At 37.6% G+C, this 14,206-nt stretch overlaps 1 protein-coding gene across 2 annotated transcripts; it reads right to left on the bottom strand.

The window, feature by feature from the left end:
• LOC138315840 (uncharacterized) lies at positions 1-13,572 on the bottom strand. 2 transcript variants are annotated; one of them, XM_069257136.1, is made up of 5 exons: positions 13,425-13,572; positions 9,906-10,112; positions 5,827-5,971; positions 4,164-4,341; positions 1-2,413 (listed from the first exon to the last, which is right to left on the bottom strand). In XM_069257136.1, exons 2-5 carry the CDS (start codon positions 9,989-9,991, stop codon positions 1,776-1,778), a joined length of 1,047 nt encoding a protein of 348 aa, XP_069113237.1. In that variant the 5' UTR covers positions 9,992-10,112; positions 13,425-13,572; the 3' UTR covers positions 1-1,775. The 2 variants fall into 2 exon arrangements, with proteins under 2 accessions (XP_069113237.1, XP_069113238.1); XM_069257137.1 differs by having other exon boundaries at positions 9,906-10,107; positions 13,425-13,543.
• Between the last annotated feature and the right edge of the window lie 634 nt (positions 13,573-14,206).

The raw sequence follows: 14,206 nt of genomic DNA, 5'->3' as shown, positions 1-14,206 counted from the left end.
TTATTACTTTGAATTAGATTTATTTTGTTTGTTTTCAATAAAACCATGACGGGGAATGGAAATCTGTGTAAACACTTACTATGTCAAAATAGGCCTACTTCCTGCACATGGTTTCTTTTGCATACGGCACTTGTGCACATCACACTCACTGGAACGTTTGCATAGAAGCCAAGTGACGACCCAGTTTCCAATAACAACACTGTTGTCGTAACACTTTTAATTTCATTGCAAAATTGCGCTTCTGAAAGCATATATACTATACTATAGGTGAAGGCGATCGTAAGTACAAGAATTTCATTACTTTAATGAGTATTTTTGCCGTACAAAATGTATATGGCCGTTATAGGATAGCTAAAATGCTAACCGGATACAAGCTGAAACCGAACCGTGAACCGGATATCCGGTTACCCGTTCTAGCACTAGTCCTTACACGACCCTGGCTGTTAATAGGACGTTAAAATAAGCAAACTCCTTCTGAGCCCAGACTGAGACAGGGGCATGCTCCATCTGAAAACTATTCTCGTCTGCATTTCAGATACTGTCAGGATAGTGGGCCAGCCCTAATGATATCAGCATGGCGGAAAGAAGGCCTTGGAAGTATTTTCCAAGTCCCCCTATTCATCATAGAGCAAGTGGAGAGCTTATCTGGCTTCCCGATGACAAGTTCTGGGTGTCGTTTCCACCATATGTACCCTGCCAAAGGTAGTAATGGTGGTGTAAGGTGAATTACTTTTGTAACTGAAGATAAATAATAATTCGTCTGCTCCTATTTTGATAGAAAAATACCATTCGTCTGCGATGTAGCATCTGTAAATGTATTTGAAAAATCTTTTCAGCAACTTTGCCTTACACATCTTTCTGCACGGAAACACATATTTTAGTTAACCCTATGGGTATCAAATAACAATCGATATCAACAGTTGACGCGCAGACAACGGAACAATGTTCATGTCGCTGTGAAAATGCTTCTTTTTAGGCTATTTTCTCTTCTTTTTCTTTTGTATATGAGAGAAAAAGAATCATTCCCTATCTATGAGGGTGCGACAACAAAATAAGAATCCTCGGGGTAATTCCTGAATGTCAAACCCTCGGCAAGCCTCGGGTTGAACATTCGTGAATTACCCCTCGGGTTGTGATTTCGTTGTCGCACCATCTAGATAGGGAAAGATTCTATTAATCACTCTTGTTGAATAATGTCCTATCAATAGTCAGGGGTGATTTAGGACAGTCTCCCATATGTGGGAAATGTGTGAATGAATGTGTATTTTGGATGCTGTGGAATATTTGTCGTTTATATCGTGATATCTCACTGAAACTTCCAATGAAGCAGCAATCACTTACTCTTCTGGCGCATTGATTAGTGACTGTTTTCAAATGCCTTTTTTGGAAATATTTCCGTAGATAGTTACTTTTATATATATTATGGCCAATTTCTGTTCAGTCATATGATTCAAACGTATATGTATTAGACGGATTTCGTAGATGAAACACTGAAGTTTTCAGTTCTTGCAGAGCAATGGTGAAAATATGTGTTATAGTCTTTCAAGGTTTTACTGCAAAAAAGGAAACATTACGTATTTGTAATTACAGATGTATTTTGTTAACCAAACACACGTATATTGATGATGTTGATCTAATTCCACCATATGCTATTTTTATCATCTTTAATTTTGTTTTATATAAATTAAAGATGTCATGATGAATGTGTAATTGAGCATACACGACCAATTGCTATGAATAGTGCATCCGTAGACAGGGGCCCTGAGCGTTAGAACCTAGATTAATTCACCGGAATCTGAGTGAGGAATTTGGAATTCTGGGGAAATGTCCAGTTCAACAATTGTCTCATCATTGTCCTCATCACTTAAACTTTTGTTTTCCGGTGAAGAGTCTAAGGATGAATGATGAGCTATTAATCTATCCCGTTCACGCTGTTCCTCGGATGACATACTGATTGTCCGAACGATGCCGGACTTACTATCCACTATGTTTGGATGTGGCCGGTGAATTGAAGAAGTATCCGCACTGTCAAAATTATCTATGTACTTGGCGATGTATGAAGGACAGCCTCGAGGGTCGTGTTTACTCTGTTCTCCAGGGCAATTCCAAAACTCAGCTTGGGACTTTGATAAGGGTTTGTGTTTGTTTAGCCGTATTTCTTCCATCAGCCAGTCTGTGAATTCATCGTCAAAATAATTTTGAAACATTTTTAAGTATTTGTCTTTAGAGCGCACTAACTTCATTTTTGCGACAGTGTTCGGGTGAAGGAAAACTTTGATAGCTTTCCAAACTCCTTGGAATACTGGGCTATGGTTGAGGCAGATAACAAGTCCGAGACGTTCCGGGTAGTGGTTCGACATCACTTGTGTCACCCCATAACCCAACTTCGGGTTACACGCTGTTAGCGTCATACCTGTATAAATATTTAATACGAAATGTTAAGTATCGATACACAAAATCAAACTTTTCTTTCTTCAAAATATCAATTTCAATACAATCCTTTTCATGCGTATTTTAAGCACTGTTCTAGGTTTTAATGGGTTATAGCACTTAAATAAACAGAATTGTTATAATATAATAATTTAACATTTTAAAATACGTTGTTTTAAAGGCGTTTAACGTAACCGTGTCTAAATAAAAGAAACATTACATCTTTTATCGTAAAAGGCGACTAAATTAAGGATCTCATCTTTCCTCTTCATAACTGACTTTATCTTTCCTAATGCCTCCTTTGGCACCGCCTCACTTTTAGCCTAGAGTTGAGCGTTCGCACCTGTGATATTAGCTCTTGGTTCTGTCCCCTGGCCGAGACACCACAAACTCTATAAAAGTAGTATTTATCTGCTCCTGCTTGGCGCTCAGCAAACAGAGGGTAGGACGACTGGTTCGCCCGTTGTCAGTATAATGTGACCAGGTGGGATGTGTTGCTTGGTGTCTTCGGCGGCATGCTTCAGTGACATAGCACTATAAAAAGGGCAACAGTTCCACTATACAAGAAGACACAACACGAAAATACCGCAGTCTTCCAAAACACGCACCTCGCACTTCACACACGCTACACAGTGCATATATAGGAGGCCGTCTTTTCATAACCCTGGCTATTAATAGGACGTTAAAATATTCAAACAAACAAGAAAAACGTAACCCGTAATTTTTTTCAGGTGTATTCTTATGTTTGTTGACGTTACTGGAAATAAGCAATAACATATGTTACAGCAACTGACCTTTCAAGTCCAAAGTGTTGTCTTGTTTTCATGCATGGCAGAATGTTGTGAGTGCTACATTAACTCGAACGTACAGCTGCCATCCAGTGATTATATATAAAAATCAGTAGGACGCATTGTGTACAGCCGTCAAATACAGATTTTACACAACCTACTTGGTGATTGTTCCTTGCCCTATCGTGTACAAATCCATTCGACCACAAACATCTTATTCTATACACTGTATATGTTCTTTACAAATACTGTCTTATAAAGAAAGTTTATAATTTAACAAATCTTAATAAAAAATATTTCCATTTTTAAGCAGCAGAGAAGTGTGCTTTACACAACATTTAACATTATACAGTACATGCAAATGAATTTGGTCTTGTGTTTTATTTACGTCCTTATAGCTTACGGTGTGTATCGGCCATGGGACAGAACCCAGAGCCTTCCTCACAGGTGCGAGCGCTAAACTTAACAAAAGTAAAGGGAGAGAAGTTATTACGAAAAGAAAGAATTCTTATTTTAGTTGCCTTATACGCAATAGGGGCAGCAAAAATAATATACTATAAGATTTGAATTTGTTCGGTTTGGATTCGCTTAACTTATTTCGTCACTTTATGAACTATACTATACTGGGACCCTACCAGTAATCTTGAAGGAACGGTAGTCGTGATGTGGGAAAAATAATTGGTTGCATCACATGAAACACATTATTTCCACATGAAGAAAACAACACCATTATTAAGTATTCGTCAACAGATCCGAGCATTCGAAAGTCTGGACGCACATAATATGCACACCATCACGACTACTGGTTGGGTCCCAATTCAGATCGTCCTCTTCTACATGCGATTTGTCCCATATTGTGAGCGTGTTTGTGTCTTGGGATGCCATTATATGTTAATTTAGGGCAATCTGAACAAGTGACTTACGTTGGCAGAAAGTTATTGTTACCTGAGCAATCGATGATCCATACCCAAGTACTGATACCTAACCCCATGGTCCGCTTAGCGTTCTCTATGAGGTAGGTGCAGTGAGTGACGGAGTCTTCTACTGTGTTTTTATGTGTAGACGCCTGAGCAAAGCTTGAATAAATCACAGGCCTGCCACTCTCGTCAAATCCTACTTGTCTCTGTATAATCAAATTGGAAAACAAATAAATGATGTTATTGTGCAAGATGCCAGGCTGTCGTGAACATGTCTTAAATAATAATCCATGTTGATTTCTTGTAGAATTTTAACCAATTACACGAACAAGAAAATCATTTTCACGCTTGCACAAGAATATTTTATAGTAATTTTTATTGTTCAAAGGTTGGTTATGTGTTGTGATGTGTGAATTTCTATGTTTTGGGAGACTACGGTATGTTGTGTTGTCTCCTTGTGATACTTGGACCCTTGTTATCACAATGAAGCATACCACCGAAGATACCACGCGGCGGTTTATATTGCGTTTTATTTCGTTGCTCATTAGGTACATGTAGTATATTCGTGAAAATTATACGTTGCTATACATTGTTACACAATGTTCAAAGTGACGCATTCCGATCACGTCATATTGTTTACTAGTTCTACAGTGTGTTTTTTCTTGCTGATACGAATACGATTACAGAAACATCCAATAATCTGACACAGAAAAATATTTAGCAAAATGCATCAAGTTGAGCTTAAATATGCTTGATGTTTTATTCTGTCAGTGCATTCGTCATTGCATCCTATATTGGGCGTCATGGCAACGATAGACTGGATCGCTTTACCATTGCATTCCAGTAGTAAATATCGAATGTCCTTCGACTAAATTTGGGATATCATTATTTCTCTTCATCCTAACTGACTTTGTTCTTCATAACTTCTCCCTGGACACCGCCTCACATTTTCCTTCTGATGAGCGCTCGGCCCCTGCGAGGTACAAACTCTGGGTTCTGTCCCCTAGCCTTGACACAGCAAAGTCTATTAACGTGATTGTGTCTGCTTAGCACTCTTCACCGGGAGTGGGACGACTGGTTTTCACTTTGTGATAGGATGGGGTGTGCTGCTTGATGTCGTCGGTGGTATGCTTCATTGATATAGCACTATAAAAGGGCAAGAGTTGCACTATACAAGAAGACACAATACGAATATATCGCGGTCTCCCAGAACACGCACCGCGCTAGTCAAAGTTGCTACACAACGCATAGATTGGAGGCCGTCCTTACATGACCCTGCTGTTAATATGACGTAAATTTAATCAAACAAATCCTGGAATATCGAGGATGCCTTCATATAATAATTAACGTTGTAGGACAGTTTGGAATAAAATAGTGAAAATACTAAGGCATGTTCCCAATTGCACCATTTTCATGTAAATGAGATGATATGACAGAACAAGTGGGCAACAGCACATGGAAAATCTACATTTCTGCATTAATATAGCAAGATTAAGTCCATATAGAATATGTTGTAATATCTTCACACGAAAATAATTACTGGAGGCGAATCTAATGTGATGTCACTGGTCCGTTTATCCTCTTCTTTCGCGCAATGGTTGATGCATTTGACAAAAGGAACGTTTAAAATCCGTTGCCTGTGACAATGATCTAATAAATTTAGAAACTTCCTGTTGGACTGGATAACTTACCATCGAATGATGACCCGGTCTGTCGTGACACCAGTGGCAATCTATATGCAGAGGTTTTGTAACTCGTCGGTGTTGAACTGTAGATTTCAGGAGCGTTTCCGCATCATCCACATTCCATTCACGAGCCTTCAGAAACCGAATCAGTCTAAAAAGAAATACCGTGTGGAAGATAAAGAATATGTGTGTAGTGTTTTATCCATAAAATTATGTTGTGAGTCGAAAGAAACGATATTAGGGAAAAAAAGGACAAAAATTAAAATAATTTAAGAATGTTTAGCCTGCTACGCAACATGTTACGTGGATAATTCATAAAAAATGAGGAGCATTGTCAATGATAAGTTACGAATGATATCTATTATCGGTCTCACAAATACCGATGATGCAGTTGACAATTAAAAATGATACATGTACAACACAAATATGCGTTGTGTATTATGGATGTCTCATTTAGAGTTGCTTTGAAATTGGGATTGTGCTCAAAACAATAATCAAATATTGTGTTGTATGGGGTACACTCGCCGTCGATTATTATGCGTCATGGCGGTCTGTGTACGAAAATCAGTAATGCATAATAATCAACGGTTTGTTTGTTTGTTTGATTAATTAACGTCCTATTAACAGCTATGGTCATGTAAGGACGGCCTCCCATATATGCGGTGTGTTGCATGTATGTTGTGCGAGATGCGTGTTTTGGGAGACTGCGGTATATTCATGTTGTGTCTTCTTGTATAGTGGAACTGTTGCCCTTTTTATAGTGCTATATATCACTGAAGCATGCCGCCGAAGACACCAAGCAACACACCCGCCTCGGTCACATTATACTGACAACGGGCGAACCAGTCGTCCCACTCCCTGTATGCTGAGCGCTAAGCAGGAGCAAAAACTACCATTTTTGTAGACTTTGGTCTGTCTAGGCCAGGGGAAAGAACCCAGAGCCTTCCTCACAGGGGCGAACGCTCATCTCAAGGCCAAACAATGGCGGCATTAGGAAAGATAAAGTCAGCTAGGAAGAATAGAAAAGATAAAATCCTAAATTTAGTCGCCTTTTACGATCATGCAAGAGGTGCAGCAGGTACAAATCTAACGCCCTACCTGCAGGGCTTGCAATAGGGTACCCTTATGGTGCGGACAAAGTTAGACTGGCGTTGACATGGATTCGTATGAAGTTTTCCTCTTGTGAGTCATGTCATGTTATGCACCGGACAGATAAGTGTCCGACTAACCGAAATTTGACAAATTCCCTATCTTTCATTGATTATAAATACACTACATGGTTTATGGTGAACTATATACCAAATTAAAGGCAAATTATCTATCTTTCAATCTAATGCCAACCGCATAACTGTAACAGTTATTTCACAAGTACATGTTTGGATACAAAATTGGATTGTTTTATCACACCAATCGAGTTACTTACCTTGATTATATAATGATAAATGAGTGTAATACATTGTACCTATGGGTAATATTTTATGTGGCAACTAATGCCAACAGTTCTATTTTGATAATTTGTGTAATTAGGGTACTGGATAACCCTTTTCCGAATTTAAGAATTACAGAAATTATATAAAAAAAAGAATGGAATTAGTATTTATTTTTATGTAACATAAAAGGATGTATTGAGATCACATTGTACCGCATATTTGGAACTGTATTATCATATTATTTTATGGTACATCAATGATAATCTTAATGGATTTGTTTGTTTGATTAATTAACTTTTCCACCTAACAGCAAGTGTCATTTAAGGACGGCCTCCCATGTATGCGAGATGCTGGGTGTTTTCGGAGACTGCGATATATTCGTGTTGTGTCTTTTAATACTCTTGGCCTTTTTATAGTGCTGTCAAACTGAAGCATGCCACCGAAGACACCGAAAAGAACACCTCACCCGGTCACTTCCTAATGAAAACGGGCAAACCAATCGTCCCATTTACTTATGTTGAGCGCTAAGCAGGACCCGAAACTACCACTTTTGTACACTGTAGACTATGGTGTCTCGGCCATGAGGCAAAACCCAGAGAATTTCTCACAAGAGCGGGCGCTGAATAGAAGGGCTGACCCATGGGACTTGACTCTTATGATTTTTAATTGAACTGTGAAAAATTGAAATACCATACCTATGCGATTAAGAATTTGTGCAACTTACTAACAGATGGTGCTTTTGAACAATGACGTCTGTGTGTTGATTTTAATGACTTAATGCATGATTTAAACAACAAAATGCCAAAATCATCCAAGGTTTGATCTTGGACGAATGACCACACACTAGTATAGTACTGAAGTTGTGTAATAAATGGTGTTCATATCATATAGTGGTAACAGTAATTTAACCGTAATGCGAACATACTCGTCGATATTTATGTATTTATTTCATTGCTCTATAATTGATTATATTTGAACCAATATTTATGTTACATGTAGCTTTAGATTTGACCCAGACGTTGGTTCAATTCCCTGCCTTAAGCTTCCATTTTTGTCAACAATAATAGTAATTGCCAGTTGCTTCACTCACGACATTAGGTTCGATTATGATAATGTCATTGTTGTGACTTGAAGGTGTGTCAATGAAACTGGCTGTTAATAGAACGTTAATTAATCAAAATTCTGTTGGCGTAAAGTAAAACATATGACGTACAATTTATATCAACAAACATGTGAAATCAGCCTTAGCTTTAGTTTAAGTATATGCATTTTAATGTATTCATGGTACATCATCGAGGCGCCGGACATCTAAATTTGATAATAGAGGTTATTGATATCATACAGTTGGTTTTCACACATGTAAATCATAGGAATTTGGCAAAAATAGATGAATAATGCCACTGAACAGCAGACCGTTATACAATTTTTAGCTCACCTGGCCCGAAGGGCCGGTGAGCTAATGTCATGGTGCGGCGTCCGTCGTCCGTCTGTCAACATTTCCTTTAAATCGCTACTAGTCATAGAGTTTTGCATGGATTGTAACCAAATTTGGCCACAAACATCCTTAGGGGAAGGGGAACAGAACTTGTATAAATTTTGGCTCTGACTCCCAGTGGCAGGAGGGGTGGGGCCCAATATGGGAAATAGAGGTAAATCCTATAAAGCGCTACTTGTCCTTGAGTTCTGCATGAATTGTAACCAAATTTGGCCAGAAACATCCTTGGGGAAAGGGGAACAGAACTTGTAGGGAAAGGGGAACAGAACTAAAATTTTGGCCCTAACTCCCCATGGGCAAGAGGGGCGGGGCCCAATAGGGGAAATAGAGGTAAATCCTATAAATCGCTACTTATCCTAGAGTTCTGCATGGATTGTAACAAAATTTGGCCAGAAACATCCTTGGGGAAGGGGAACAGAACTTGTATAAAATTTAGCTCTAAACCCCCGAGGACAGGAGGGGCGGGGCCCAATATGGGAAATAGAGGTAAATCTGATAAATCGCTACTTGTCCTAGAGATCTGCATGGATTGTAACCAAATTTGGCCAGAAACATCCTTGGTGGAAGGGGAACAGAACTTGTATACATTTTGGCTATGACATCCGGGGGCAGGAGGGGCAAGTCCCAATATGGGAAATAGCGGTAAATTATGTAAATCGCTACTAGGCATATAGTTCTGTTTGGATTTTAACCAAATTTGGCCCAGAAACATCCTTGGGGTTAACAGAATTTGTATAAATTTTGGCTTTGACCCCCTAGAACAGAAAGAGTGGGGCCCAATAGGGGAATTAGAGGTAAATATTCAAATTCCTTCAGAAAAGAATCAATGAACCTGTATTCAGAACATTACTAGGCATTACAAACCAGGTGAGCGATACAGGCCCTCTGGGCCTCTTGTTAATGATCATTATACAATTGATTATAGACAACTCAATTTCTTAACTGTAATTTTTTAAATATTTTCTTGTAGAACACTACAAAGATAAGTGGATCTATTACTTAGACATCGAAAAATCACGAAAAATATAGTGCACACTATACATGCACATATTTTGTACTGTGATCTCCTTACGTAAAATCACATAGATAAGGGTTTATCATATGTTAAGATATATAACACAAAGATACATGTATGCACATAACCAATGATATTTACTTACGTCTGGTCACTGTTAAAAAAATCCACCTCGTCTTCCAAGGGTTCTACCTCGGACATACGTAGTCGAAGTTCCGCCACCTTCTCCATGAATGTTGCTCCTTGCTTACACACCAAGACTTAAGACGAAGGTGATACGATATGCACTTACACCCCTGTATCAATAGTACTACTACTATTAGGCGCGCATGCTGGTAGGTCGATTGCTGATCTGCAAAATTGATCGAAAGTTACATATTACGTCAGAAAACTCCAGACAGTGCACATAATAATACACAAGCACTCTCCCCCTCTAACGTGCGTGGTCAGATGGTATCTGGCGGTAGGTATAGATCCCAAAGGAGTGTTTTATGTTGTACCAGCATTGTTGTAATGACATGAATAGATATACTACACTTTTACCTTAGACCGTAGTTAAACCTCTCTCACTTAAGTAGATCGACATCCAAACGACATGTCCTCACGTGATTGTTGATTTTCAGAATGGGTTTGTGTCAAAACTAACTGACTCTTTGCTTGACAACCATTTCCATACGAGAGAGACACATATGTGGGATAAGGATATTTACTACTAGAAAAGGACATGTTTCCTTTTCTTTATCTGCTTTTAAGCATGTGCCATTGCTCGTCCATGACGCAATGTTTATTGGTGGTACACGCTAATCTAACTAGTGGTACGTCATGTAAAATTTAGCACATGTCTTTTATATCTATAGGAATGTCAATGCTGCCGGTGGCGACATTTCGATTGCAAGGAAATTTATATTAATCCTTTGGATTGTTGTGTCTGTTAGTGTCCCGACAAAATTAATGAATGGATTGCGAATCTGACAGAATATGCTAACAGAACATATCGGCCCACATGTATTGTTGGTTGATTTAAAAGTGTTTAGACGAGATGGGGTTTCGTCCTAAAGGGCAATTAACATTTGCTCATGATCCTTAGTTACATTGATCCATTCAGTTGGACAGACCTGTGGCGGTAGTTGCTGAACCTTTTCTCATGTTTGAATAATAATATGGGATCACTTTTCGAAGATTTGAAGGAGTATCATTTTGCTTTTCAGATGATTATCATTTGACTTCAAACATTGATTTTGGTCCTAGAGAGTTGATGCTTGTTTAAAGGCTTGTCGGAATACTCGACATGTGTGTACAACAAGTCAAAGTTTGTCATATGACAGATAACTGACTGGCACTTCCGATAGGTGGTGTGTTCCAATGTCACGATATCTCGTGTATTGAAATATTGCCTTCAGGTAGCAAGATTCATGTAATGATGATCCAAACACATCTAAGCAGAATATGCTTTTTAACTTGTCATTGACTTTAATACGGCGAACTTCTGTACTTTAATTTTCAAACAATAATGCAGTCTTTAAGATATGTACATATATTATGTTTTTGTGCAGAAAGGTTTTTAGCATTTATTAATGGTCTTTCGTATTTCTAACTGGTTACTAGACTGTCCTGTTACAACTGGTAACTTGACAACTATAGTACTGTCTAGTTACCAAATATACAGTTGTACAGGTCCGGCCAAATTCGAAATCGAAAGCAACTGCAGTGTTAATATTTCAATCTTGAATACAATTTGGTTTTCAATTAAATCGCCTTTATTCATACTGGTACTTAACGTTAATATGACAAGCTAGTCATAAGAGGCCGAAACATCGGTGTGATGTTCAATCTGACGAGTGCTACGCATCCTTTATATATTTGATCTTTTGTGTGACACTCTTTGAGCTGTGTGATATAATATTTGTGGTCTACCAGTACAATCAACTTCTAATGGTGTTTTTTTGAAAGTTTACAGGCCAGCCGTACGTGTTGTTAAGTTAAATTAACTCATTTTCAATTGACCCAGATTGAAATTAGCCTGAGGACTTCGATAATGATATTAACGTATTGCCTATGATGGACAATAGGTCACACAAACAACTGTTAGTGGCTTAGTACAATTGGAGTCTGCCTTAGCCCGTGTAAGTCAAGCTACTGGTTTGAGTAAACACACTTGTTGAATGGAAAACTTGCTAATAAAAACCAATTTGCAAATTAAATTAATAAAACTGATGTGGATTAATTTAAATAATTTAATAAGTTCATATTTTAAAAAGAATAAACTAATAAGATTTGAGAAATAGAATGGGAGAAGTTGGCCAGCTACCTCCCTCTATTTTTTTCAGGGTTAAACCTGCAGAAGTATCTAAACCTGGATTATGGAGCATCTATCTTACTGCTTTTCTATGTGATACGTAGTTATTCGTTTTAGCTGTTAACATGTGCATGAACGGGATTGTTGTTAACAGATTTTTCATAATTTGGTAAATTGCAATAGTTTTATGAATCATTTGCGTGTATGTAATGCTGGAATATTAAACAGCTTGGCTATCCGAATAAGAGTTGAAAGGATAATGTTATTTTTAAGTTTTCGGAGAATCGTAACAAAAGTTATTGGTATTTGTCCCAGCATGACATTAACGCCACCGTTATGGATTAACAAAGTAGACAGCACAGATGGATACGTGTGTCTTTCACTGGGTAACTCCGCCAAATACAAGTCTCACATATCCTGTTATAACTGCAGTTGTAGATAGGAATACTTAAACAACACGAAACTACTAGTAGGCTAATGTTATGTCAAGCAGTTTCTGATATCATTTCATAAATAAATAATCATGACTCACTTACATGTAAGATGAAATATGTATATTGGATTTTAGAAATAATTACTACTAAGGATAAGGTCAGCAGTTATCTCTAATTTACATTTCATATGATTGTAAATAAATGTCGTGATGGACTCCAGTCATTTATTTCAACATTACTAGTGGTCTAAACGTTTAATGCGTCTGCCTTGAAATGTCAATAAAACACTGTTAACATGGACTTCACATAAAGCTTCTTTATCGCTACGGGCATTTGTAAAGATAATCGTCTCAATGATATCAACGAAGTATCATATTCTTTGATTGTGTATCTCTGCTCAAAAATTGAAAAAAAAAACATTATTTGACATGTAGTGGACTGCAGTTAAATTGTGATGTTTTAACACTAGATACCTGCTTTAACGAAGAGATATCACCTTAGCAATTTCACAAATTTGTCTGAAATAAATATTGTCAATCGTCTATAATGAGAATGGTATTTAACTAATGAAGATAGATCGTTACCCAAAGGTTTCATCTCTCAGATTGTTATTACTTTTACTGTGTGTAGTTGGTGCATTATTACTTTCTATAATCATGATACACATGTTGTGGAGGACTATTTTTCAAATGTAAAAGGTCGACAAATAACATTCTACAGCTAAAATAAATAAAACTTGTTGCTTGACTTCTTTACATGAATCATATGATGATGCCGTAATCAAACCTTAATATCAGTATGACTTTCGGATTTTTCTTAAAATACGCAGTACGTGTATATAATCTTATGTAGTGATTTACTTTGCTTTTTTCCAAAAAGTATAAATGTTGTCAGACTAACATAAAATATTAGTGTAGGTATAAATCACACTCACCGTCCAGTAGTGTCGTCGTGGACAGCCTGTCTGTGTGTCGTACAGTACTGGGAGCTGGCCTGTCAATACCAGCTGTTACTGGTAATTATATAGCCCTGGATATGCGACCGAATTATCGGCTGAATGATCTACGTATTATCCATACGTGGCTAGCTTCATGTATCATCAAATCGTATCCTGTCGGTGTATTATCGTACCTTTGTAAACATGTTTATGAAAAAAAGCTTGCACCTTCGTGTAATTTCTGCATTTCTATTTTTATTTCATTCTTAACAAACCTGTATGTCTGCATTTTTGTAATCTTTTCCTTTAATTGCTAATAATGCATTCACTTTGTATACAGGCATATCAAATTGACGACGTTGTATGTACCCATCACTTATTTAACATGCCTCACCTCTTTGAGAATTTATCTTGTGGAAGCCTTAATTTGTTAATATCAATTCAATTCAGATTGTATGAATACATGTAACCTTATTATGCACTGTACATATCAACTGCATAATTTGTCAAGTCGACGTCCTGACTTCATATGTTGGATGTGCAACAGGTACATGCATACCCGATTATATTAGCATAGCTCCTATATATTATATCAAGCTCCTATACATTATGTCGATTTGCTGTATACCATTCTGATATTTCAGAGTTACCTCCCTTAATTTCAAGTCGTCAGAATCCTAATACCGCTGTGAAAGGAAGGGAAAAAACTCTGAGCAGAATGACGATAGATTGGTCAATTCATATCAAGACGTATCTTATCATGGGATTGTGTATCTTGA

This window comes from Argopecten irradians, chromosome 2 (assembly GCF_041381155.1).
Source record: "Argopecten irradians isolate NY chromosome 2, Ai_NY, whole genome shotgun sequence".
NCBI classification, from domain to species: domain Eukaryota; kingdom Metazoa; phylum Mollusca; class Bivalvia; order Pectinida; family Pectinidae; genus Argopecten; species Argopecten irradians.
The sequence above is the reverse complement of the archived record's forward strand: the minus strand, read 5'-3'. Positions and strand labels throughout refer to the sequence as shown.

Bases quoted from the DNA above. Each gene is read 5' to 3' on its own strand.
- LOC138315840 (XM_069257136.1), bottom strand. From the start codon at position 9,991: ATGGAGAAGGTGGCGGAACTTCGACTACGTATGTCCGAGGTAGAACCC. The intron at 4,342-5,826 runs GTAAGTTATCCA...TTGATTATACAG, and splicing joins GACCGGGTCATCATTCGATG to AGACAAGTAGGATTTGACGA. The intron at 2,414-4,163 runs GTAACAATAACT...ATATTTATACAG, and splicing joins ATGGATCATCGATTGCTCAG to GTATGACGCTAACAGCGTGT.